The 27,650-nt window shown below is 42.8% G+C and overlaps 1 protein-coding gene across 5 annotated transcripts in view; it reads left to right on the top strand.

Moving 5' to 3' along the window:
* Positions 1–1,929: 1,929 nt before the first annotated feature.
* HPS3 (HPS3 biogenesis of lysosomal organelles complex 2 subunit 1) overlaps positions 1,930–27,650 on the top strand; it is a 49,117-nt gene continuing 23,396 nt past the window's right edge. For 3 of the 5 annotated variants that reach the window (XM_043994882.1, XM_043994879.1, XM_043994878.1), the window contains exons 1-8: positions 1,930–2,164; positions 8,263–8,763; positions 10,339–10,525; positions 10,613–10,698; positions 12,039–12,231; positions 15,103–15,184; positions 18,480–18,634; positions 24,522–24,630. In XM_043994882.1, coding sequence (XP_043850817.1) covers positions 1,942–2,164; positions 8,263–8,763; positions 10,339–10,525; positions 10,613–10,698; positions 12,039–12,231; positions 15,103–15,184; positions 18,480–18,634; positions 24,522–24,630 — 1,536 coding nt within the window. In that variant the 5' untranslated portion in view covers positions 1,930–1,941. Of the gene's footprint in view, positions 2,165–8,025; positions 8,160–8,262; positions 8,764–10,325; positions 10,526–10,612; positions 10,699–12,038; positions 12,232–15,102; positions 15,185–18,479; positions 18,635–24,521; positions 24,631–27,650 lie in introns of those variants that run through there. The other 2 variants (XM_043994881.1, XM_043994883.1) reach the window with 2 other exon arrangements.

Here is a 27,650-nt window from a genome sequence, read left to right as displayed (position 1 = left end):
CTTCTGTCACTGAATGTGGAGGGAGGGGGTGGCACATTCTCTTCTTCCACTTTTGGGTGAGGGGCCAGCCACAGGGGAGTGGGTTAGCAACCCCGTGGAGCCTGTGAGGCAGTGTAGATGTCTGGGAGACACCTATAATTTTCCTTCCCCATGTATCCTTCCAGGTGTTGGCTTGGGTGGGAGGGTCCTGGGGTAACTGGAACCCTATCCCAAAGAGAAAAGCTGATGCTTGTCTCCAGCCTCCCTAGACCCCAGTAGAAGGATGGGGACAAGTCTGTCTCCCCAGACATCAGGACCAGTCCCATGACAGGGGAATCTTATTTGACCAAGGTCCCAACTACATAGTTTGTGGGGAGTAGGGAGACTGGGGTGGGGGTGGGGGACATTACCTTAGCACAGCATGAGTGAGGGGGTTACAGCAACGTGTATGTGATGAGGGGGAGTGGGAAGGGCTCATCTGGAATGATGTAGAAACTGCTGGACTTAGAGCCAGGATAGGAGGAAGAAAAGAAATGCTTTTAAAGCACCTACTATGTGACAGGTTCTATACTAAAAGCTTCACAAATATTAACCCATTTGATCCTCACAACACCCCTGGGAGGTTGGTGTGCACATTATACCCATTTCACAGTTGCAGAAAATGAGACACAGCATCAGATAACTATTAAATGTCTGAGGCCAAATTCGAACCCAGGTCTTAGTGACTTCAGACGACAGTGAGTGCCTCCTAACTTCCAAGAAGACCTGGGCTTGAATGCCACCTTAGAGACTAGCTGGGGAACTCTGGCTTAGTTCCTTTACCTGTAAAATTAGGGTTTTGACTTGATGGTACTAAGGTCTTAAGCTCTAACGCTTATGAATGATGCCAGTGTGAGGCTTCTGGTTTTTAAATAGGACAGATCTAGGCGGGGGGCCACTTACTTGTTTCTTAGCTCAGCATCTTTAAGGCCTGGGAGGAAAAAGGGTAACCAAGCATAAAGCCCCATTCCTGGAAGGGGTTGGGAGACTCCTGCCAGGCGTCTGACCCCATGATAAATGCTGTGCTTTATGGGAAGGAAGGAATGGACCAATATTTATTAAGCACCCACTGTGTGCCGGTGCTAGGGATACCAGTACAAAGAAGGAAACAACCCGTTGTTGCAACGAACTTACATTCTAATGGGAAAACCAGGTACATACATATAAATGTATATGTTTCGCATAAATCTATGTATTTATATATAAATATACATATATTATACATAGCATGAATCTTAAATCAGTAAGTTTCTTCATCTGTAAAAAACAGCACCTATCTCACATGGTTGTTATGGGGGTTGAATGAAATTATATGCAATAATAGAGCACTTGGCAAACTTTGGAGCTCCACATAGCTATAATCAAGTTAAGATATACTTGCGTGTATATCTACATACATATGCATATATATACACACATACATACACGCATAATACATACAGACATACATACACATATGCAGGTGGCCGGATGGGACAATGGGTAGAGTGAAACATCTCCGTTGGGGAGGGGGGTGGTGCCTGCGCGCATACACACCTGCAGGCGGCTGGATGGGGCCATGGGCAGGGCCTCCATCTCTACCAACCCGAGATGCCTATCTGCGCGTCCCTCCACCTGCAGGTGGCTGGATGCGGAGTGGATGGGGGCAGGCTAGGAGATACGTCTATGTGCACCATAGCTAGGCAGGTGGCTGGAGCAGTGGACCGGGGGCTCTAATTCCGTCGCCGGGGCGCGGGGCACACCCCCGGGCTGACTGACCCTCCCCAGGCGTGCTCCACGCCGAAGCGGTCACTTTAAAGAAAGGGGTGTGCTCTGCCCCCGCGCACCCACGTGACGCGGCTCGCGGCGCTCGCGGAAGCGGGCCCTCCGCCCCCTGCGTCCCCTCCCCCTCCGCGCTCGGCGGGGGGCCGCGGCCCCGGCGCCATGGTGCAGCTGTACAACCTGCACCCCTTCGGCTCGCAGCAGGTGGTGCGGTGCCGGCAGGAGCCCGAGCGCGTGTGCTGCGGGGGGCAGGACGCGCTCTTCGTGGCGGCGGGCTGCAAGGTGGAGGCGTTCTCCGTGGAGGCGGGGGCTCCCGAGCCGGCGCGGCCGCGCTGCTGCTTCTCCACGCTGGGCCGGGTGCTGCACCTGAGCTACAGCGAGCCCGGTGAGTCAGGGTGGGGTCTGGCGCCGCACCTGCGCGCCCCCCTCCCGCCGGGCGCTCCGCGGGGGAGGGGGCGGCTGCGTGCGTGCGCGCCCGAGAGCTCGGGGCGGGGAGGAGGGAGCCCCGCGGGAGACCTCGGAGCCAGTGCGGCCCAGCCCCCTCCTTAGGGGAGCGGGAAGCCGGCGCGCCCTTCCCGGGGCTTCCCGGACCTCTGGGGATACGTGCGGGCACGCACGCGCCCCTTCTCCGGAAGGGTCTGTCTCCGTGGGAGCTCGCCCCGACCTCTGTGATGGTGGCACGCGGTTTGTCCCCGGCCCCGCGAGGGGCCACCTCCTGCTGGAAGTCTCTCCCGACCCCCTGCCCCAGCCTGCGAGTCCCCCGCGGGCGGGTGTTCTGTGGGTGCTCCTCCCTATCCCCATCCGCATCCGCAACCCCATCCCCACCCGGCGGGAAGCCCCCGGGGGCAGGCGCCTCTTCTAGCCCTTTGTCGGCCCGCCGTACCTAAGTACCTAAGGGTGCTTAAGGCTTAGGGACAGAGACCCTATAACCGGTCGGCTCAGTTGGTCAGTAAGCGATTCACGTGACCGAAAAGTATTCTTTTCACAAGAAGCCGCCGACGGCTGGCCACCTTGAGTTGTTGCTGCTTCTTTATTCTCGAAGAAGACCCTAACATGGGGCGATGATGACATCGGGGTGATGTCATGACTTGCAGTGACGTGGATTCAAGTGAGGCAGGTCTGTGCAAGGTCACCAACCTCACTGTCTCCTCCAGAGCCATCTGAGTCCAGGGGTCAGATCTAGATCAGGGCGACTGGAGGTGGCCCTGGATGTTTAAGGCAGTTGGGGTCACACAGCTAGTAAGTGTCTTTAGCGTTAGAGGGCTCCCTTAAATAATGATAAAATAATCCTCTTTAACCATCTTGACCTTTTCTGTAAAGTTATTTCTTCTCTCCGGACTCCATTGACCACTTCTGTGAATGACCAAGTGGAACTAGCGAATCTCTAAGACCCTAAGAGAGTATAATTAATAGTGCTTACAGAATGGGTAGCATTACCTTTTATTCAGTCACATCCTGTATGTATGTGTCACTTTCACTTCCCTTTCTCCAAAGATGTCAATGTCTGGAGCCAAAGCTATCAACGCCAGTTTCTGATACTTAACACTGCCTCTACCCGACTAAGTTTCTAAGCACACAGGTGATATGTTGGTGGATTTAAATGTATGTATATGATTTATCCCCTCTGATAGTACTGTAGAGCTAAAATAATGGGGAGGAATTAGGCAGGGGTTAGACCTTTTCTCTGGTCATCAGTGTTTCTGGCCACTGGATACTCTTGTAGATTTATGGGGTGTACAGACCCTCCCTCCCCAAGGAGGGATAGAGTTCAAGAAGTTCATGAGTTTGGATGGGAATTTCAATATGATTGGTTTCTTTTTTAATCCCAGACTGCCAAAGGTCATTGCACTGGTGAAGTCATCGGTATAAAGAAATCTCCCAGATGAGGAAATGACCAGTTCCTGTCAGCACCTTCTCTTCAGAATAGTCTTCAGAGAGTTGCCCAAATCACTCAGGGGTTGTGGCTTGCCCTGGGCAACAGCCAGTATATGATAAGAGGCAGGCCTTTTAAATTTAGGTCATTCTGGCTTGGAGGCCAGCTCATTTTACACTATGTCAGGCAGCCTTTCTTTACATATACATATGCATATACATGTACATATACATACACACAAATATATGGGGAACCTAAGAAACTACTTTTTTCCCTTTATTAGAGTAGTAGGAAAAAATGAAAATGAAGATAACTTGATCTAAATTCCTGCCTATTTAAGTCATCTGTGTTTGAAAAAATAAAAAATCATAGGTTACATGGAACACTGTTGGTTGACTTCAGTTGGCTACAAGACCCTGTTTCTGATAAGCTCCTGGGGTGTACCTTCATCTTAACCATCCTCCCCTCCTCCACTTCAGGTCTCTTCAATGTGATGCTGTAGTCATTTATCTTGTCTTCTGAATCTTCCTCTTCCTTTACCTCTCTTCACATGTCCCTCCCCTGGAAAACAGAGATCTGCAAATCTTCCACATTTCCATATTTTCCCTCCTGTACTGACACCCTCAATCAAAATGGGAAAGGCATTATCTGCTATTTATTTTTGTTCAGAAAGAATAAGTTTATCAACCAGAGGTATTTTGATCATTTCTTATTTTAATATCTTACTTTTCTAATAACAGTAGAGTGGAAGATTGACTCCCAGAGGCATTTCATACATTAGCTGGGAGGAAATTTAGAAATGAAAACAATTCTTGAAATTATTCCAGTCTAGGCCTCACCTTTAACTTGTGGTCCATTGAAATTCCTGGTTTGTTTGGTTTTTTCTATAGGAACGATGATATAGTCATACTCCCTTATTCTGCACTTGTGAAGTTGATTTTATTAAACCTGTATGGGACTTTACATTTATTCCTATTTCCCTTTTTTTGGGGGGGGGCAATGAGGGTGAAGTGACTTGCCCAGGGTCACACAGCGAGTAAAGTATCAAGTGTCTGAGACCAGATTTGAACTCAGGTCCTTCTGAATCCAGGGCCAGTGCTTTATCCACTGTGCTACCTAGCTGCCCCCTAATTTCCATTTTTAAAAGGTTCTCCCCACCCCCAGTTTCTTCCTAAGGTCTGACTATATCTTTTAAAATCCCTCTCACGTCCGTGTCATCCATAAATTTGATAAGCATGCCATCTATACCTGTATCTCAGTTCTTGATAAATGGCACAAGGCATTGGGTCTTTCCATTGGAAATCTCTCTTCAATTTAATGTTCAACCCTTAAAAAAATGTACATTGGTTCCAGTCACTGAGCCAAACCCTACTACCATGTTGCCTCCATCTATCTTGTCTACAAGTAGGAACTTTGCTAAATAATTTGCTGAAACCTAAGTGTATCTTCATGTACTGTATTCCTCTCATCTGCCCATCTAAAAATTGCTTTGTCAGGAAGGGAATTGAGTTTAGCTTATCCTGGACACAGTGAAGAAATGCTGGCTTCTGTGATTAGTGTTTCTTCTGTTTTCACAAACCATCCCTTTAATAATGTATTTCAGAATTTGGCCAGGAATAGAAGTCAAGTTCATTCATTACCTCATAGGTGAAAAATGTCACTCTCTTCCCTTTCCAAAAAAATCTAAACAGCATTTGCCCTTTCCTGTTCCGGGCACCTTTATGGTCCTCTAAGGTATTTTAAGATCACCAGAAGTGACTCAGCAGTGCCTGCCTATCCCTTCAGGACCTTAGGAAAAAGCTCATCCAGGTGATTCACGATTGTTGGGATGCTCTCAGGGGTCTCTCTCTTACTCTCTCCTCACTTCTTATTTCCATAAACTTACTTTTCCATTAATTATGCTTATCCTAACTTTCCCAATCAAAAGACCATAAGATCAGCAAGGAGTTATGATGTGCCCATTTTTTGATGTTCCAGAGATAAAAGTGAAAGTCCTTTGGGGGCGCTGATACATACCTGCATAAATGTATGAAAATACATTTATTACATTTATACAAATGACAACATTTATGAAAATAAAAATTTGGGGGGGGGGATCAGGAAAGGCTTTGTGCAGAAGGCGATGATTGAGATGAACTTTGAGGGAAACTAGGAAGTAAAAGGATATGTATCCAGGCTTGAGGGACAATGACCAGTGCAAATGCAGTTCTGTTATACACAAAAGCCAGCAAAGGGACTGGACTATATAGTGCTTCGAGGGAGTGATGTACAATAATCAGATTTATACAGTCCTTTGAGGCTTGCAAAGCACTTTCCTTGTTACCTGGTTTGATCCTGACAACAACCCTGTCAGGTAGGTGTTGTTATTCTCATTTTGCAGATGAGGAAACTGAGGGATTAGGTGACTTGCCCAGGGTCACACAGCTGATGTCTGAGGCAGGATTTGAATTCAGGTCTTGCTGACTCCAAGTCCAGAGCTTTCTCTATGCTACTTCACCTAGGTGACAATAGTATAAGGCTAGAAAGAACAGTTGAACTCCATCATGATTAGATTATGAACCTTGAGTTGAGGAGGACCTTAGGCATCATCTGATCCAACTCCTTAATTTTTCAGATGAAAAAAACAGAGACCCACTAAATATGTCACCAGGCCTGAACTGATGGTAGGGAAGTTCTGAGGAATGATAGAAGGGAAAGGAAATGAGATTCTTTTTTTTTTCTTTCTTTCTTTACTTCTTTTTTTTGGGGGGGGGGCAGGGCAATGAGGGTTAAGTGACTTGTCCAGCGTCACACAGCTAGTAAGTGTCAAGTGTCTGAGGCCAGATTTGAACTCAGGTCCTTCTGAATCCAGGGCGGGTGCTTTACCACTGCGCCATCTAGCTGCCCCCTGAGATTCTTTTTCTATCCAAGAGAAAATGATTTATAGCATATAAGATGATAGCAATTGCTACTTTAAAATTTTTCTGGTGATAATAAGGACATAGTATATCTCAGGCATAGTTTGGGTCAGGAGCAAGGAGGAGTTCACTGGGACCAGTGACCTGTGTCCTCAGTCCTTAAAAAAGTAAGGCATCTTATTCATGGAAGTCTTGTTCTTTTCACTACCTCCTGCAGTGGAGGCTTCTCTGTTGCTTGAAAGAGAGGGGTGTGTGTGTGTGTGTGTGTGTGTGTGTGTGTGTGTGTGTGTGTGTGTGTGTGTGTGTGTGTGTGTGTGTGTGTGTACACACGTACATATGTATATCTATACTTGTGTGTACACATGTATGTACATATGTATGTGAATCTATACCTATGTATACATATATATAAAAAACAACCTCACAGCACCATAGAAATACTAGTTATTATAGTTATGATTCTAATATTAACAATAGAGGAACCAAATATACCAACTGATGCAAAAATATTATAAATTTAACTTTGAAATAAAAATCTTAATCCTGTTTTCTTTGTCTTATGATAAAAAAAATTCAGTGTCAAATTGATAGATATTCCTAAATCCTGGTCCTTCTAGTGTTCATGATAAGAAAATGGTATCTATTCATTAAGTAAACGATTTGGGTTAAGAAGAAACATGTTGCATGGGTAGTCCACCTGTTTCTTGGTGATTTATGGATGTTCAATGCTCGAAAGGCTTCAGCTGTGGCCTATTTGGCGGGATAAACAAAGCGAATAGAAATAACCACTTTTCTTTAGTTTTAAAGAATATTTTGTTTCCCTGATCCTTTTTTTTTTTAAAGATTCATAGCTTTATCTCATTTCTGTGTTTTTCATGAAATTGTGATATTTTGAAATAGAAATTCCCCTGATTTCCTTCCAGGTTTTTCACTCGACTTTAATATTTCACACAAGTACTAGAAAACCATGAGGGGAGGGGAAGAGAGGAGAGGGGAAGGGACGGAAAGGAGGGAGAAGAGGAGGATGGCTTGTTTCACCTATAGGTAGATCCAGGGCCAGAGCAACATTGATTAAATAAATAGAATTGAAATCTGCCACCTGCATGAATACTTTACTGTAGCTTATTTACACTCTAGTATTGGATTCCTGCATCTGATTTTATAAAATAAACATGCCTCATGGAAAGAAAAAGCGAGGACCCCTAAGTTGAGATGACTTGATTTATCTTATTTATTTTTTTTCTTCCTTAATTTAACTGTTCTTCCAATCATTTCCAATAATAGTTGCTTTCCCCTGCAGAAAGGGACTCATGCCTTTCCCCCCCACCCCTAAATATCATCTCTTACATTTAGTAGCTGTCCTGTACATGTATAGTAGAGACTGTCTGAGTTTAGTGAGTAGAGTGCTGAACTTGGATTTGGGAAGAAGTGGGTTAAAAATCTTAAACCTCGGCTATTGACAAGCTACTCTGAGCCCGGGCAAATCACTGTCTCATGCAGTTGCCAAAGATGACTACCAAGAAAATGTTCTGAGGGCTACAAGGGACCTAGAGTTCAAGTCCAAATCCATTATTTACAAATGGAGAAACTGAGGCCCACAGATCACACAGGTTAGAGTTCCCAATGATGTTTTGGTCACAGATCCTTCCCATCTTGTATTCAGTAAATGTGCTTCCAAATTTTAGGTTCTAACGATATTCCTCTCCCCCCCAGGAGACTACTTAGTGACAATTGAGGAGAAAAACAAAGCCACCTTCCTTCGGGCCTACGTGAACTGGAGAAGCAGGACCACAGAAAATTCTCGAGTGTGCATTCGCATGGTGGGCCACCGAGTGGAGGGCTGCTTCAGGGAAGCCTCAAAAGACCAGATGTCTATTATTGAGATCCCTCTGTCTGAGCCCCCGCTGTGCGTCTCTTGCTGTCCTGTGACAGGAGATCTTCTAGTCGGTTGCATCAATAAACTGGTGCTGTTTAGTTTAAAATGGCAGGTCATCAGCGAGGCATTCTCCATGTTGGACTTCGAACGCTCCTTAGTGATACACATTGAGAACATTCTCCCCGTAGAGATTTCATTTTGTGCTGCGTATATTGCGGTGATGACGGATCTGGAAGTCTTAATCCTGCGGTTGGAGTCCGCTCCTAAAGATGGAGTGAATGTTGACCCCTCCCCACCAACGAAGAACTCCCCATCCAGACAGGCCCCCACAGAGGCTGGTAAATGTACAATTTAGCTTCCTTTGACCTTGGTGGGGGAGACTCAGTACTAAGTGCCCTACGTGAAGGGCTGAAGGGCTGAAGGGCTGATGCATTTTATTTATAAATAAGTGTGCATATTAATAAAATGGACCAGAAGAACAACACGGCCCAGTAGATAAAGTGTTGGTCTTAGAGTTAGGAAGTCCTGAGCTGTGCGACTCTGGATCAGTCACATACCTTTTTTTTTTTTTTTTTTGGTGAGGCAATTGGGGTTAAGTGACTTGCCCAGGGTCACATAGCTAGTAAGTGTTAAGTGTCTGAGGCTGGAATTGAACTCAGGTCCTCTTGAATCCAGGGCTGGTGCTCTATCCACTGTGCCACCTAGCTGCCCCAGTCACATACCTTCTTTTTTTTTTTTTTTTTGCAGGCAATAGGGGTTAAGTGACTTGCCCAGGGTCACACAGCTAGTTAAGTGTCAAGTGTCTGAGGCTGGATTTGAACTCAGGTACTCCTGAATTCAGGGCTGGTGCTTTAACCACTACACCATCTAGCTGTCCCCCAGTCACATACCTTCTTAAATGTAGCTCCCTGGAACTTACCTACTGATTCGTAGCCAGGTTATGATCTGTCCTGGTGGAGAGAGGTTACATACTGGGAGTCCCCCACACTGAAGAAATCCTGGATACTTTGCTTATTCATGTAAGACATTGAATGTGTGCTCAGAGATTAGTGGGCTGGGAATTCAAACACCTCCTAGCATGAATCTTTTTGCTATGTGGCTATAACTTGGCCTTCATTGTTTTGTTTGTCAAATTTCCTTCTTGGGGGTCATCCCACCTGTGCTACCTGTATCCTAAGCTTTTTATGGCAGGGAGGTGGGGTGGGGAACAAACAAGATAAAAATATGTGGAAGAATTTTGAATAATTTAAAGTGCCCTAGATTTGAAATGTGATGTTATTTTTTAATAATAGTAGCCCATTTTTACTAGCATGATCCCTTTCGAATCATCATCACGATACCAAGCATTTATGTAGAGCTTTAAGGTTTGTCAATTTCTTTAGAAATATTATCTCATTTTATCCTGAGAGCAGATACTATTATCATTCCAATTTTACGGTGGAAGAAACTGAGGCAGACAGAGGTTAAATGACTTATCTAGGGGTCGCACAAGTAGAAAGTGTCTCGGGTGGGACTTGAACTTTTCCTTACTCCAGGTTCAACTCTGTATCTACTGCGCCACCTTTTATTTTTATTAAAAATTAAAGAATATATTTAGGTAAATGTATTTAGTAATACTGTGGAGTATTTTAAAATTACTGATGGACTCTGGTAAGCTATTGTGATAGGAGTGAAAAGAACATGGGTATTAGAATCAGGAGAGTGACCAATATGTCTGGTATTTTTCTAGCTTGGCAAGTCACCAGACAGAGCCTCAGTTTCTTCACCTGTAATTCATGTGAAATTCTTTGTTTAAATCTCAAAGTGCCGTGTAAATGTCTGCTGGGACTATTGCGTTGAAGCCAGTTCACCCAGAATCTTTCATTTGAAGCGGCTTGAGATCCTTCTTTACTCTTCACAGCTTATTTTTACAGGCAGAAAGAGTCGCACTTATCCAGCACCAGCCCCTCAGCTGGAGTCAGAGGATTTTGTTATCTGTCAGAAGCCCATGGAGCTCCTTGGTGAGGTGAGCAGACAGTCTGGCCTGTCAGTTACCCTGGAGTCCACAGGGTTAAATGATGAAAGAGCAAGCCCTTCCTGGGCACACCCCATCTTGTACAGGTACAAGGCCCTACTCATATTATACCCTTGAGGTATTTTGTAAACAGAAATTGTTCAGCAATGAGTCGGTTCTATTTTCTCCTTCAGACGGTTCACACCTGATGTGTCTTCCTATGTCTTCCCTGATGATACCAAGTTGCATTCACTCCAGTTGCTGCCTATTTACCAAACAGGTCAGTCTAAAAGTGTGGGTTGTCATGGGGTGGAAAGCACTGGATTGAGAGTCAGAAGACTTGAGTTCGAATTTTAGATTCTGTCAGGTACCATTTGCGTGCTAGACACTGGAGACACAAGCCCAAGTCATGAAACAGTCCCCATTCACGAGACCATTGGCCTTATCTCCCTTTCTTCTTTTAATGCTCATCTTCCAGTTGATACTCTTGTTAAGGGCTAAAATTCTAGCTAGTCTGTCTAAAATATCCAATGAGTGGTCGCCAATAAATTATAAGCTTTAGCAAGAGTTAGACTTTTAAGCATTTATTAAGGAGAATAAGAATTTGGTAAAGAGAGAGAAAGGCCTAGATTCCTATCTATTAAAGGGAGAGCACATTTCTAGCTCCCTTCTCCACCAGAGTCCAGAGGAAAGAGAGCGAGACCGAGCGCCAGTCTCTTCCTTCCTCCTCCCACTAGTCCGCGTCACTTCCTGATGCCAAAGAAAAGACTCCTGGTCTTGCCCTCAAAGACCTTCGCTTCATGGGCAAAACTCTTCTACAGTAAGTCTCCAGCAGGTGGCGTTATTCCAATTGTTACACTCTAAATTTGGGGTCAGCAAACTATGGCCTCTGGGCCAGATTCAACCCATGGTAAACCATTCTTAGGTCTTGGACTATACAAAAACAGATGGCAGGCCCTGCCCTGCGGGTCTGTATCCATCATTCAAAGTACAGAGCTCCTTTATGGAGAACAAGTTCTCTTCCCAGAGATTAGTCTTATCAAGGGAGCAGGGAGATACTCACCCAAATGTATTAAGTATGGTTAGAAAAGTATTCAGGAAGTTCAGATGAGAAAGTTCCTTGGGAAGTAGAGTATGGGCAGATCAGCTTATAGAATCACAATTTCAGAGCTGGATGGGACCTCCCAGGAACTGGTCCAACCTGTACCCCAAAAAGGGTTCCCCACTACACTAGGCCTGATGGATGGTCATCCAATGCCTCACTTGTGGTCGGTACAGGGTGAGGCCAAAGTTGCCAGGGGTTTCAATGTTTAATAACTCCTTTATTTTTTGTTTTTAACTTACAGTAACACAGTGGGAAACTAAAAATAATTTTCAAAAAGTTATGAAAACATCAGACCTCTTGGCCCACCCTGTACCTTGTTTTTTGAATTAAATGAGTGCCGTGCTTTGTTACAAACTTTCTTCTTATGGTTCAGATGGTGGGAAAAGGGCAAAAGGGAAGAGGGTAAAGTGGGTGAGAAGCATGTTATAACTGGATTTATTTCTAGAATGTCACTGAATGTATCAGCAAGAACATAATATTCAGAGTAATACAATCTTCTTTCCTTTCTAATGCAGGTGCTGTTACTACCGATGGGAAGAGTTCCCCTCAGGAAAAAGAGTTGCTAAGTCTTTTCTGTTTTTTCTCCTTACCTCATATTGGCTATCTCTATATGGCCGTTAAATCAGTGGAATTAATGTCAGTCTACCAATATCCAGAGAGATCTCAGCAGGCAGTTCTTACCCCCCAATTCCTGCATGTCATCACAAGGTATGGATTGTTTGTTGGGTTCTCTCTGTCTCTTGTTTCTCCTCCTGTGTTCTGTAAATGATGCCTCTTTTGACCTTGTACACTTGTTAATGCTGTCTGAGTATTTACATTGGGAAGGGATGTATTTCAGACCTCAGATTTCTTGGGTGTTGGGAACTCTCCAGTGAGGAAGCTGCTCTCTTTACCAATGCAGACTGGTAACCAGCCTACTGTTTATAGTCTTAGAAAGTTGTCTTGAACACCAAGAGCCTAAATGATTACATAGTTAAAAGCCAGTATTGAACTTATATTTACTTGAACCTAGCCTAGGTCTTCTTATCTGTAAGACCAACTCTCCTTTCCCTACACCATTCTTCATCCCTTAATGCATAATAGATTATGTATTGTCTTAAATTAATGTTTCATATTTATCTTTTCAAGGCTGCATTTACTGGCTCATTGCTGTCTTTTTACAGGCCAGTGCTTTCTCAGTCTAGGGAATGAGGTCCCATGGGAACCATGAAATTTTTGCAAGGCATTTTTGAATCCAAATGCTTCTCAATCGTTTTCATCTTGAGCGTTATTTACCACCAACAAAACAGGTGGCACAAGAGCTTGTCCACTGAATAAAATGTCTTCCAGTTTCAAATGATTGTATGTGCTACTGTGGCTAAAAGTGTAGTTTCATTAAAAATTAAGCTTTTTGTCATTATGTATTTTCTCAACTTACAGATAGCCCTACAAAAATGTTTACGGTTAAAAAGGGGACTTCACATTCCAAACTCTTGGGAACCACTATGCTGGTCTTTTCTATGCTAACCCTTTTTTTTTCCCCTCCTCTTTTGGAGGTTGGGTCCTTGAAGTTAAGTATAAAACTTTGATACTATGTAGATAAGTTTGTGTTTTTATTTTTTTTCCCATTTGCTCCTTTATTAATGGGTTTAGCATGATACCAGTGTCAGGTAGCTGACTTGCTTATCAAAAGCCTGATTCAACACCCTGTGGTATCGATTTAAATGATTTTTTGAAGTTTTTTTTCCCCCTTCCATTGTAATTTTTTCTGCTTTTAATGACTAGACAGTTCTGTTATTATAGTATGCTTTTGCTTTCGTTATTCAGTACAAATTGAGAATGATACAGATATTTTTATCTGGTAGGAACCCGAGAGTTATCATCCAGCTGTCTTGTATTACAGATAAGAAGACTGAGACACAAGGTGACTTCCCCAAGGTTTTGCACTGAATGTCAGAGCAAGGTCCAAATCTAACTGGAGCTTGAGTCTTCTCATAACTCCCAGTCTTATGTACTTCTTACCATTTGTACCAGACTGATTTTTTCCTTATAGACAAAACTTTCCCTTAGGATCTTTACTTTTCTTTTCTTTTCTTTTCTTTCTTTATTTATTTTGGCGGGCAATGGGGGTTAAGTGACTTGCCCAGGGTTACACAGCTAGTAAGTGTCAAGTGTCTGAGCCCAGATTTCAACTCAGGTCCTCCTGACTCCAGGGCAGGTGCTTTATCCACTGTGCCACCTAGCCGCCCCCAGGATCTTTACTTTTAAAGGAGGTTCAGGAATTTAATTTGGTTCCTCTAATCTCAGGGGTTGGAAATATTGGCGTTGGAAATATTAGGTTTTGGGGGGAGTTTTGACCCTTCTCTCTCTTTTTTTTTTTTAATAAAACCATTAGAATATTTTCAAAAGAACTGCTAAATCATAACTATTAGTAATGATCTTCTGGATCCCAAAATAACTAATGCATGCAGTTACTCATTCAGCTGGTGTTTATTGAGGAAAATGATTATGATGATGACAATGACAACCTTCTGTATTGTAGGTACTAAGCTAGGAATAAAAAATACCTGAGACCTTTGCTCCTAAAAGCGTACCTTGTAATGAGTTCTTACTAGGAGATAAACAATGTAGAAATAACTCCAATATTGGTTTGCATCTGACAAGTGGCATAGGAGAGGCACAGAATTTGCCAGAGTTCAGATGAGGGAGAGAGGATTATTATAACTGTGGCGACCTCAGGGGAGAATTCATGGAAGAAAGAGCATGCGATCTGGGCCTTAAAGAGACAGACTTTTGATGGGCAAGGTTATTTCAATAGAGAGGGAGAGCTACCTGCAAAGACAGATACAGGAATGTTTGGGGGGAGGGAACCATTTCAGTGGGATGTAAGGGAAGCCCTAAAGTTGATTGTGGTGTCAGTATGGGCCTGGGGCTGACCACTCCAAGCATTTTTGTTAAACACCTACTATGTTCAAGGCACAATGTTAGCACTGAGGATACAGAAATGAAAATGCAATACACCCTGCCTGCCCCTAAAGTGTTTACTTTGGGAAGTGCGAAGAGTCTTTGACACCTGCTTGTTTTATGGGGTTGATTTCAGGATTTGTGTTAAAGTGAGAGCTCCCTCTAACAGTACACAACTTTCAGAATTGTTAGATACTTACAAGAGCAGGCTGGTGGTATTTGTTTATTAATGTAATTTTTTTATTTTTTTTTTGGTGAGGCAGTTGGGGTTAAGTGACTTGCCCAGGGTCACACAGCTAATAAGTGTTAAGTGTCTGAGGCCAGATTTGAACTCAGGTCCTCCTGACTCCAGGGCCAGTGCTCTATCCACTGCGCCACCTAGCTGCTCCTTATTAATGTATTTTTAAAAATCTTTGTTGAGCCCCTCCTGTGTGCCTACCACCGTGTTTTGCTTCGATCCCTTAGCCCCTTTTCTGCTAGGGAGAAGCCTCATGGGGTAGTATACAGAACAGTGGGGGAGGGGCTGGAGAGAGAGAATTTGCAACTCAAATTTTTAAAAAAAGAATGTTAAACTATAATAAGAATAATAAATATATATTTAAAAAGAACCCTCTCTTTCTCTCTCCTCTTCCTTAGTAACAACTTGCAGTGTTTCACGGTACGATGCAGTGCGGCTGCTGCAAGGGATGCAGACCCCTATGTGGATACCACCCTCAAGGTTAGAATAATTTCATAATTGATAGAAAAAATTATATTTTAATAATAGCTAGAACTAATGTAGCACCCTAAGGTGGGCAGAGCACCTTACCTTAACTCATTTAAACAACCCTGTCATTTAGGTGCTGTTCTTATCATCTCCATTTTACAGAGGAGGACACTGAGGCTAAAAGAGCTTAAGTCAATTGTTCATGATTATACAGGTATTAGGTGTCTGAGGCAAGATGTGGGTTTGGGACTTCCTAACTCCACGTTCATCACTCTGTCCTCTTCTCTACCTTCATTATTTTTTTTTTTCAGTTTTTTATCTTTAAAAAAAATTTAGATATTAATATCTTTGTTATTTTAAAAAAATTTTAATGTTTTTATTTTGTGTTGTTTAAAATCTAAGTATGGGTTCTAATCTGCCCCCCCCCCAGTTTTTGGGGGAAACTGGCTAAAATCACTGAAAAATTCAGCAAGAGTTTCGGCTTTTAATGATTTATTAAAAGATATATTATAAGATAGTAAAGAGAGAGAAAGATTGAGAACAGATTCCTTATAGCATGGAAATCCTGGCTTTCCTAGCAACCCACGTGAAGTTCTGCCGCCAAGCTGAAGTCTTGAACCAGAAGAGCAAACTCCAGTCTGCCAGCCTCAGCTTCCTACTTCCTGTTCTCCTCCCCGAAATGGGAGGTTCTTTAAGATGATTGGTTGAGAGTGGTTTCTGTTGATGTTGCAATCCACAGCCTCTGAGAACATACTCTACTCAGGGTTAGCCACCGTGTGGTCTCGATTTAATCAACCTTAAGTAGGTTCAGCTTCTGAAAATAACACCCTAATCAGGGCCAACCAGGTGTGGTCCCAACTTAATCATCATTAAGTAGGTTCTCAGTCTCACCCAATTCAATCAATTCCAAATCAGTCTTCAGGTGGGGCTCCTGGGCGTCTGCCAAGTCCCATTATTTTATCACAAATTTTTTTTTTTTAAGTTAAATTAAAAAAAATTTTTTTTTTTTTGCAGGGCAGTGAGGGTTAAGTGACTTGCCCAGGGTCACACAGCTAGTAAGTGTCAAGTGCCTGAGACCGGTCCTCCTGAATCTAGGGCTGGTGCTTTATCCACTGTGCCACCTAGCTGCCCCTAAATGTTTTTATTGATGCCATCATAGTCACTGCCCCATTTATCATTAATTCCCCTCTCTTGCAAACCCTTCTGTTTAACAAGAAAAAAGTTTCTGTAAAATGAGCCACCCTACCTTGTTACCTTGTAGCATGTTCAGGCAATATTCCAAATCCATAAAGGAAGAAAAGATGTGAAATTTTATTTTATTTTTTTTTTCAGTGAGGCAGTTCGGGTTAAGTGACTTGCCCAAGGTCACACAGCTAGTACGTGTTAAGTGTCTGAGGCCGGATTTGAACTCAGGTACTCCAGAATCCAGGGCCGGTGCTCTATCCACTGAGCCATCTAATTGCCCCAAAGATGTGAAATTTTAAAATTAAGAATCAGTTTGAGTGTGTGTTAATGCCAAAGTTAGCATGCCAGGCCTACCTCCATGGGACGTTACTTGATACAGACAGCATCTGTGATTTGTCCAAGGTGTTCTTCTTCCTAGAATACCTGCTACCCAAAGATTTGGGATGGAGACAGGGACAGGGACAGCTTCTGTGATTTTGTTGGTATAGAGAATTCCTCGATAAGCAGGCTTCTTCTACCAGTGTAGGCCGGTACCTTCTATGCAGCCGTAGTCTTAGAGAGTTGCCTAGAGCCTTGAGAGGCCAAGGGACTTGCCCAGGGTCATGTAATCAATGTCCAGGGCAGGATTTAAAGCCTGGTGTGCCCGGTTTCCAGCTCTGCTATGCCAGGTCTTCCTCTGGACTAATGTCACCATAGCCTCTACTTAATATTGTTGTTCTAGTCAGTTGTGAAACATCGGATATTGTGACTAAATATGGCAACGGTTAGGTTGCTAGGGAATGCCTAATTCTGTAGACTGGAACCTTTAGGATAGGAGCTTTTTTTTTTTTTTTTTTAGTGAGGCAATTGGGGTTAAGTGACTTGCCCAGGGTCACACAGCTAGTAAGTGTTAAGTGTCTGAGGCCGGATTTGAACTCAGGTCCTCCTGACTCCAGGGCCGGTGCTCTATCCACTGCGCCACCTAGCTGCCCCCAGGATAGGAGCTTTTAAGAATTTATGGCTCGTGTGTTTTAGGGTGATGTTTTTGTTTTCCACATTTATTTGCTGATCCCAAGTCAGCCTTTTTGCTTACTCTGTAGTATCTGGAGGTTTTTGGTGGTGTTTTTTTTTAAAGGTCTCTTACAGGAACGGGCATGATGCATTTCTGCAGAGAGCTTCTCATGACAAGTGGCATCTCACTATAATATTTCAACAGAGGCCTGTCATAATTGGGTGGGTTAATTAGCCTAATGCAGAAACTAAATCAATATTTCCAAGAGCAGAAAAATAAGTGAAGCACATTAGTGGTGATGTAATTCACCCATAGTGATGTGAAAATACCTGCAAGATGAATTCTCCTGTCATCTGAGAAGCCTCAGAGATCTTTTAGCATCTCCACAGTTGTACCAGGAGACCCTAATGGCCGTACTAAGTGGATCTGCCATCTCTGCTGAGACAAGACAAGCACGAACTTTAAAAGGTCTTTGACCACAAAAGTATCTCTGGTGTTCCGTGATAAGAAAGCACTATGTGTTCTGACCTTGCATCTTAGGCCTCCAAACTGCAGAAAATCGTTCAAGTCCCATGATAAAAATGTTAGGTCTTTAAAATGATGCAAGATGTTCATGTGAGTGTTGGTCATGAACTTTTGAGTTATGTAGCAGTGGGTTGTTATTTTTTTTTAAGTTTGAGATGCTTGTGAATTCTTCCCCTCCCCCCATCTCCACTCACAGAGGAAGCCTTTTATGCTGTCATGGGTGGTATTTGACTCCATCTTAAATTGAATGTTATAGCATTGACGTTCTAGATAGAAAATGGGTCCCACTATGACCTCGGAACCCCTAGAGGCTGGTCTTCCTGGAATATCGGCTATTGACGCCTCAAAAATAAACCAAGGTCACTTCTGCGTCCTAGATTGTGGGGGCTACCACTGGCCATGATGGGCTAGCCTTCCCCCTTTTCCTCCCCCTAATAATAATAGAGCAAACTGGGGAGATCAGGAATCATTTATATCAGGTTCAGCATATTGGGATTACATTATAGAACAGGAGGGCAAAGGTTCATCCAAAATACTACCCCGTGAACACTTAGGTACATGCTCATCATTTCTCATTTCTAATAGTTCCTCTATTTTCCTTTATAGGCCTGTCCGCCTGTCAGTTTGGACATCTGTGCCTTAAGAATGCAGCTTTTCATAGGATTGAAAGCAATATGTCACTTTAAGAATCACGTGATCCTTTTGACGAAAGCAGGCGCCGAAGATATCCCAGAGAGAAGAAAGTCATCCAAAAGGCTGCTGTAAGTGTACCTTCCAAATAAGCCAGATGGGCCTGTGATCTCACTGATGCAGGGACTCCATCAGCTTATGATGCACCCGTGCCTGCCCACCCCGGCAGTTGTCCTTTGTGCAAGATGGGAAGGATGCTAGGTTTGGAGGCAGAAGTGGGTGTGAATCCCAGCTGGGACACTTCCCATTTCTATGGCCTCGGGTGGGTCATTTGATTTCTGGGCCTCAGTTTCCTTATCTACAAAATGGGCAGATGCTGCTGAGGCCTCTGAAGTTCCTTCCAGCTTTAAGGTTATGATATTGTATGGTCTGTTTGATCCCCTGGAGAGCACTCCTTGGCATCTTGACAGGATAGGATGCCATGGAGCACAGCAGTCTTGTCTCTTGGTTATGCCTTGTGTAATCATTGACCAATCTGTCTCCTTTGTCATTCCTACATTTCTTTGTTTTATTTTTCCTTCACAATTCCTAGTAAACTCAAGTAAATAGAAACGGCTCCTAGAGGGTTTTTTTTTTGGGGGGGTTGTTTGGTTGTTTTGGGGTTTTTTTTAACATATAAGGTATTTTATTTTTTCTGTTACATGTAAAGATAATTCTCAACTTTTGTTTATACAAGCTTTACAATTTCAGATTTTTCTCCCTCCCCCCCTCCCCTAGACAGCAGGTAATCTGATACAGGTTATATCTATATATCTATATCTATATACATATACATATATGTATATATTTATACACACACATTATATACACATAATAACATTAATCCTATTTCTGCATTAGTCCTGTTATAAGAGAAAAAATCAGAGCAATGATGAAAAACCTCAAAATAGGAAAAAAAAAAAAACAACAGCACCAAAAACAAAAGAAATAGTATGGTTCATTCAGCTTCTATACTCCACAGTTCTTTTTTTTTTCTTTTTCTTGGATTTGGAGATCCTCTTCCATCACGAGTTCCCTGGAACTCTTCTGTGCCATTGCATTGGTGAGAAGAATCTAGTCCATCACAGTAGATCAACACTCAATGTTGATGATACTGTATACAATGTTCTTCTGGTTCTGCTCATCTCACTCATCATCAGCTCACACAAGACCCTCCAGGTTTCTCTGAACTCCTCCTGCTAATCATTTCTTATAGCACAATAGTATTCCATTGTATTCATATACCACAACTTGTCCAGCCATTCCCCAATTGATGGGCACCCCCTCAACTTCCAATTCCTTGCTACCACGTAAAGAGCAGCTATAAATATTTTTGTACATGTGGGTCCGTTTCCCCTTTCCATGATTTCTTTGGGAAAAAGACCTAAAAGTGGTATTGCTGGGTCAAAGGGTATGCACAGCTTTATCGCCCTTTGGGCATAATTCCAAATTGCTCTCCAGAATGGTTGGATCAGTTCACAACTCCACCAACAATGAATTAGTGTTCCAATTTCCCCACAGCTTCTTGTTTGGGTTTTTTTAACTTAATTTTTTTCTATTAACAAAAATAGATATTTTTTTTCTTTAGCCACCCCCCCCCACCCCAGCAATGAACAAAACCCAAAAACTTTGTAAGGAATATGCATAATCAAGCAAAACAAATTCCCACATTGGCCATGTCCCCCAAAAGTATGTCTTCCTACAACTTGAGTCATCCCATAGTCCGTTCTTTCTTTCTTTCTTTCTTTCTTTCTTTCTTTCTTTCTTTCTTTCTTTCTTTCTTTCTTTCTTTCTTTCTTTCTTTCTTTCTTTCTTTCTTTCTTTCTTTCTTGTGGGTCTATGAGGGTTAAGTGACTTGCCCAGGGTCACACAGCTAGCAAGTGTCAAATGTCTGAGGTCAGATTTGAACTCAGGTCCTCCTGAGTCCAGGGCCAGGGCTTTATCCACTGTACCACCTAGCTTCCCCCCCCCCCCCCGCCCCAGTCCTTTCAAAGAAACTGTAGTGGACATTTTTACCGAATGAAAATAGGTGGTTTCATGGTTGAAATTTTCCTCTTGGGTTTCTTTGAAATAATGCTATTTATCCTTAGAGTTTTTTCTTTTGCTTCAGGTTTAAAGGATGAGCTATATTTTTTAAAGAACTTGGAAGGTTCTTTTTATTTAGATGTGGGTGGGTGGGGGAAAGCAGAAGGAAGGGGTCCCAACCCTACCGAGACTTTCTCTCTGAACTCTAAGAGGGAAGTGAATCCTACACAAGAGTGCACCGATACAAATCTATGCTTCTACAGTTTAAAACTCAGGGGACCTTAATATTTTCTGCACAACAAATAAGGAAGAAGACAAAAACTTTATCATATCAAAACCAAATGTTTGATGTCTATCATTTTCTTATTTGACCCTTTTAGCTTGATGCAAGTATGAACTGTTTTATGCTCATACTTGTACCCACAGTGCACAGTGGGTGCTTAATCAATGCTCGTTGATTGAGCCATTTTTCTTTTTAATCTGAGGGTTTTTTTCCCTGTGTATTTAAAAAGGAATTGTGACAGTGCATTCCCATTCCCAAACTCATTTTTGGGCCTCAGATCAAGATATGCAGCTCTCTTTCAAAACTTAATGACCTAGGGGGCAGCTAGGTGATGCAGTGGATAAAGCACTGACTCTGGAGTCAGGAGGACCTGAGTTCAAATCCAGGCTCCAACACTTGACACTTACTAGCTGTGTGACCTTGGGCAAGTCACTTAACCCTCACTGCCCCACCAAAAAAACAAAAAACTTAATGACCTAGGCAGACTGTATATTCAAGTCAAATCAAATCAACAGGTATTTATTAAGCACTTACTTTGTGGGGCAGCTAGGTGGTGCAATGGATAGAGTGCCACTCCTAGAGTCAGGAAGACCTGACACTTGCTAGCTTTGTGACCCTGGGCAAGTCATTTAACTCTGTTTGCCTGAGTTTCCTTATCTGTAAAATGAGCTGGAGAAGGAAATGGCAAACCACTCCAGTATCTTTGCCAAGAAAACTCCAAATGTAGTCACAAAGTCAGACGACTGAAAAATGATTGAACAGGGGCAGTTAGGTGGCACAGTGGATAAAGCACTGGCCCTGGATTCAGGAGGACCTGAGTTCAGATCTGGCCTCAGACACTTGACACTAGCTGTATGACCCTGGACAAGTCACTTAACCCTCATTGCCCCCCCCCCCCCAAAAAAAGATGGACCATTTTAGCTGAAACCTGAGGGAAAGCTAGAAGCATAGATGAGAAGGGTGAGCCTTCCAAGCCTGGGGGACAGTTGCTTGAGAAGTCAGGAACCTCGGGACGGAATGTCTTGTGTGTAGATCAGCAAGAGAGAGTGCTGTGCTTCATAAGAGTCCATGGGAGGGAGCGGGGAAGACCAGAAAGGTAGGGATGGACCCGGTGGTGACAGGCTTTGAAAGCCAAGAGGGAGTCACTGGAGGTGGTGGAATGGGGGAGTGATGTGGTCAGCTTGAAAGCTGAGTGGAGGATGAGCTGGAGTGGGGAGAGACTGAAGGCCAAGCAGCCAGTCTCCTGCCGTAGTCGGGGGCACTAGGACTGGGAGACTGGCACCCCGGCTCTTCATTCTAAAAAGGAAGTTGAGTTGAGGGGAAGATTTGGGGGAAAGATAATGAGTTTAATTCCTAACGAGTTCAGTTTAAGATCTCCTCAGGACATCCGCTTTGAGATAGCCAGTAGATACTTGCTGGCCGTGTTGTTCCACAGTTAGACTTTGATGATCAGCTCTGGACATTCTAGCCATGAGGATCGTCTCATTTCCAAAAGTCCAACTGCACTCACCACCCCCAAATGCTCATGTGCCGCTGCTTCCTGTGCCTTATCCAGGGAGTGCAAACTAACGTTAATATCCCTCCCAGGAAGATCTGTTGAGAAAGATCCGCAGGAGAAAACGACCTAGTTCATGGGAAACAAAGTGCAGGATCTTGGTGGACTTTTCCCTTTTGCATCCTTCATACTGGTTCTCTTTCTTCTGTGCCACATGGATGATCATAAGCTACTCTAGTCATTTGTCAGTGAGGGTAGATCTTACCCTGGCCACAGAGCGGTCAAGATCAATTAGCCTAGGTGGTGAAGTGGATAAAGCACTGGCCCTGGATTCAGGAGGACCTGAGTTCAAATCCAGCCTCAGACACTTGACACTAACTGTGTGACCCTGGGCAAGTCATTTAACCCCCATTGCCCCGCAAAAAAAAAGAAAGAAAGAAAGATCAGTTAGCCTTAGATCATTTTGCAGGCTTGTTCACACTATATCCTGTGTGCAGTCTTTTGTTCTGTATGTGTCATGTACAGTTTGAAAGAGTAGCACACTGGACATTGAATCAGCATAGGAGAATTTTTAAAAGCAGATCTTGGTGATCAGAATTAGGATTTACATGAAAGCATTTGTGGTAAATTCTTTTTTTTTTTTTTTTTGTGGTGGGGCAGTGGGGGTTAAGTGACTTGCCCAGGGTCACACAGCTAGTAAGTGTCAAGTGTCTGAGGCTGGATTTGAACTCAGATCCTCCTGAATCCAGGTCCAGTGCTTTATCCACTGTGCCACCTAGCTGCCCCTCTGGTAGATTCTTTTTTTTTTTTTTTTTTTTTTTGCAGGGCAATGGGGGTTAAGTGACTTGCCCAGGATCACACAGCCAGCAAGTGTCAAGTGTCTGAGGCCGGACCTGAACTCAGGAACTCCTGAATCCAGGGCCGGTGCTTTATCCACTGAGCCACCCAGCCGCCCCTGGTAGATTCTTAAATCTAAGAATATCCCTTTTAGGTTAAAGAAGGTATTGTACTTAGCATTCTATTTTCAAACAGTTTTCCAAACTTAGGCAGCTGAAAAACAAATGCACCTAAATGTTTGCTGCCTCTGCAGCTGACCAACCATACAGTTGCTTCTCTTCACGCTTCTCGCTTCTGGCTTAGGAAGCTTCCTGTCTCAGAGCCTTTAGAAGCTAGGGAGGAACTAAGTCCTGTGCTTGTCTTCAGTTTCAAAATGTGCTGTGAAGAGCCAGAGGTTTTTTAAAAAATCATTTAGCTGCCCTTCTAAATGAGCAGTACTTCACAGAAGTCAGAAATAATTGGTTTAACAGTGGACTTTGGAGCTAGAAAAGACTAGAATCAATCACTATGCATTTATTAAATGCCTATCATGTGCCGGCACTGAAATAAATCCCTGTTTTCAAGGAATTTACTCTTATCAGTGCTTAGCACACTACATATAGTAGGTACTTAATAAATGTTTATTGACTATTTAAAAACAATTTTTTTAATTTATTTTTTTTGACTAAGTCTATCAGATAAGACAAAATGTAGGCAGAGCATATGCCAAATAAATATAAAGAGAAAAAATGCAAAATAAGTGAAAGTAGGGGACTGATGTAAACAGTTCACATGTTATCTATTTTGTTCCTTACCACAATTCTGTAGAGTGCAGTTGTTATTTTTTTCTCAAATTGTATTGATACCTTCTGTTTTGCATTGCCTTATTATAGCCCAGTTGTTATTATTCTCATGTTATGAATGAGGCCAAGTGACTTGCCCAAAGTCACATAGCTAGGTTGTGGGGGTTTTTTGTTTTGGTTTGGTTTTTGCAGGGCAGTGAGGCTTAAGTGACTTGCCCAGGGTCACACAGCTAGTAAGTGTCAAGTGTATGAGGCCAGATTTGAACTCAGGTCTTCCTGAATCCAGGGTGAGTGCTTTATCTACTGCACCACCTAGCTGCCCCCGTCACATAGCTAGTAATGGTCATTCCTGGTACTCCTGACTTCAGGCAAATCTAACACTCAAATCTACTACAGTGTAGCCCAACTTAAAATTGAGAATTCACTAATTTACCAAAGAAATTATTGTGTTCTATAAATTATTGCTAAAAAAGGACTTTATTTTTAAGCCACTTACAATAGCCATTTATATGAATAAAATACTTGGTATCCATGTAAATCTGGTTATTTGCTTTCAGCTCCAGAAAAGATGGCAGTGTTAACCTCAAGACACCTTCTGCAATGGAAGATGGGTGGAATTTATATCTTGTGAATACGATTTCAACTGTGCAACTCTACAAAGAAATGGTATATTTGGGGCTTCTGGTTCTCAGTGATAGTATTAGTAATCAATGGATGTCCACTTGCATATTAAAATGCCACAAACAACCAGCTTCTAGGTTTTTACGAGAAACCCTTCTCTGCCAGATGGGCCTTGCCTTCCCAGTAGTTTCCTTAAATGTAGGGTAACTGTCTTCTCTCTACCTTCTGTTTCCTCCAGCTTCCTGTCTCTTATAGAGCCTTGGTAAACTCTGTTCCATTCATTGGTCAAACCCCCTTTTCACTTTCATACTTATAAGAGGAAAAGTGGCCAATCTAGCCTTGGTCCCTACACAGCTGGGTGTGAACTCAGCCCTTTTCCTTCCCTACACAGCTGGGTGTGAGCTCAGCCTTTTTCCTTCCCTACACAGCTGGGTGTGAGCTCAGCCCTTTTTCCTTCCCTACACAGCTGGGTGTGAGCTCAGCCTTTTTCCTTCCCTACACAGCTGGGTGTGAGCTCACTTTTTTCCTTCCCTACACAGCTGGGTGTGAGCTCACTTTTTTCCTTCCCTACACAGCTGGGTGTGAGCTCAGCCTTTTTCCTTCCCTACACAGCTGGGTGTGAGCTCAGCCTTTTTCCTTCCCTACACAGCTGGGTGTGAGCTCAGCCTTTTTCCTTCCCTACACAGCTGGGTGTGAGCTCAGCCTTTTTCCTTCCCTACACAGCTGGGTGTGAGCTCAGCCTTTTTCCTTCCCTACACAGCTGGGTGTGAGCTCAGCCCTTTTTCCTTCCCTACACAGCTGAGTGTGAGCTCACTTTTTTCCTTCCCTACACAGCTGGGTGTGAGCTCACTTTTTTCCTTCAGAAGAAAGGACTACAGCTGAGAGAGAACTTAGGTGTCTTGTAGTTTAATGCCCTTTTTTTTTTGAAGGATTATCTTGGGGAGTTGGTCCTCAGGAGGCAGTGGTAGTGTGATAGAGAGAACACTGAACTCAAATCATAAGACTTTGAGGTCAAATACTGACTTGATCACTTACTATTGGTGTGAGCATGGGTAATACACTTACTTAAATTCCCTAGAATGTCTTAATCTGCAAAATGAGAGGGTTGGAGACCACAGCATGGCTTCTTAGCCTTTTTTTTTGTTGGGTGGTCCCCTTTGGCAGTCTGGTGAAATCAGCGGACCTGGGGGCAGCTAGATGGCGCAGTGGATAGAACACTGGCCCTGGAGTCAGGAGGACCTGAGTTCAAATCAGACCTCAGACACTTAACACTTACTGGCTGTGTGACCCTGGGTAAGTCACTTACAACTGCCTCACAAAAAAAAAAAAAGAAAAAGAAATCAGCGGATCTCTTTTCAGAGTAATGTTTTTGTTGTTGTTGTTGTTTGGGGGGAAGGGGGGGGCGAGGTGATGAGGGTTAAGTGACTTGCCCAGGGTCACACAGCTAATGTCAAGTGTCTGAGACTGGATTTGAACCCAGGTCCTCCTAAATCCAAGGCCAGTGCTTTATCCACTGTACTACCTAGCTGCCTCCAGAGTAATGTTTTTAAATGCATAAAATGAAATACGGAGGATTAAAAAGAAACCAGTTATAATGAAATGCAGTGAGCAAAATTTTTTTAATGAAAAAGGCCTTTTTTTAGTCATAAAAATATTTTACTATTTTCAACATTTGTTTTTATAAGATTTTTAGTTCCAAATTTTTCTCCCTCTGTCTCTTCCCTTTTCCCTCCCCAAGACAGGAAACAATCTGATATAGGTTATATGTGTACAATCACATTAAACATAACAAAATGTTTTTAAAAGCAAGCTCATGTAACCCCCAGGTTAAGAACTCCAGGACTAGAGGAACTCCAGCATTCCTTCCAAGTGAATGAATGAAAAAAACATTTATGAAGTGATTACTGTGTACCAAGTGAATGGTGTCTATGATTTTATGGTCTCTGCTATGGGTAGGAATAGGAAATGAAAATTCCTAGAATTAAAGAGGAGGAATAATTATGTTATATAATGTATCTTACATAATGTATAATTCCATTTGGAATATGATACTAATAACACTATTAGTAACAATAGCTAGCATTATATGGTGCTTTAAGGTTTACAAAGTACTTTATGGATATCTTGTATTATCACCACAACTATGGGAGATAGGTCCTGTCATTATCCCCATTTTATAGGTGAGGAGACAAAGGCAGACAAGTTAAGTGACTTGCCCAGGTTCAGACAGCTAGTGTGTATGTCTGAAGTCATATTTGTATTTGTGTGTTTTGAGTCCAGGACCAGTGCTCTGTCCACTTAACCACCACCATCCAGTCCTATCATAGGCCCAAAGTCTACCAAGAGCCATAGAACTTCAGTGTCAGTTTTATCTTTTGTGTATTATCGGCTTTTTTTGTTCCTAAGTAGAACTATGGGGACCCTAGATGTTTTGAGTTAACTTTTAGAAAATAGTCAAAAACCTTCCTGTCTTCTCATCTCTTTTGTTTTTTGTTTTTTTAGTGAGGCAGTTGGGGTTAAGTGACTTGCCCAGGGTCACACAGCTAGTAAGTGTTAAGTGTCTGAGGCCAGATTTGAACTCAGGTACTCCTGACTCCAGGGCCGGTGCTCTATCCACTGCGCCACCTAGCTGCCCCTTCTCATCTCTTTTTATGTATTTAGCTTCGTGGAAATGTTTATGGAGACAAATGGCAGAATTTAGGCAATTTGGTACCAATGTAGGGAAAGATCATTCTGGATTAGAAAATAATATATTATAGAATAGTGTTAAAAGAAGGGAAATGTTACTACTTTCCAGTGAATGACTATCAGTTTTCTTCTACTAAATAGGCTCATTTTAATAAATAGATGTGGATTATTATAATTAACCCATTAATTGTTGATGTATCAAATAATTTTATGAGTTGTGCTTATGAAGGTCATGAAATTTTCAGTAGACTTAATCGTTATCCTTCTCAATCTCATTTGACATGAAAAACTGAAATCTTATTTGACTGCTGAAAACTTCAAGTTTTCATGGTTACGACAGAGGTGACCTTTAGTTTCGGACTGTTAGAATGATTGTA

The sequence above is a fragment of the Dromiciops gliroides genome, chromosome 3 (assembly GCF_019393635.1).
Source record: "Dromiciops gliroides isolate mDroGli1 chromosome 3, mDroGli1.pri, whole genome shotgun sequence".
NCBI classification, from domain to species: domain Eukaryota; kingdom Metazoa; phylum Chordata; class Mammalia; order Microbiotheria; family Microbiotheriidae; genus Dromiciops; species Dromiciops gliroides.
The sequence above is the reverse complement of the archived record's forward strand: the minus strand, read 5'-3'. Positions and strand labels throughout refer to the sequence as shown.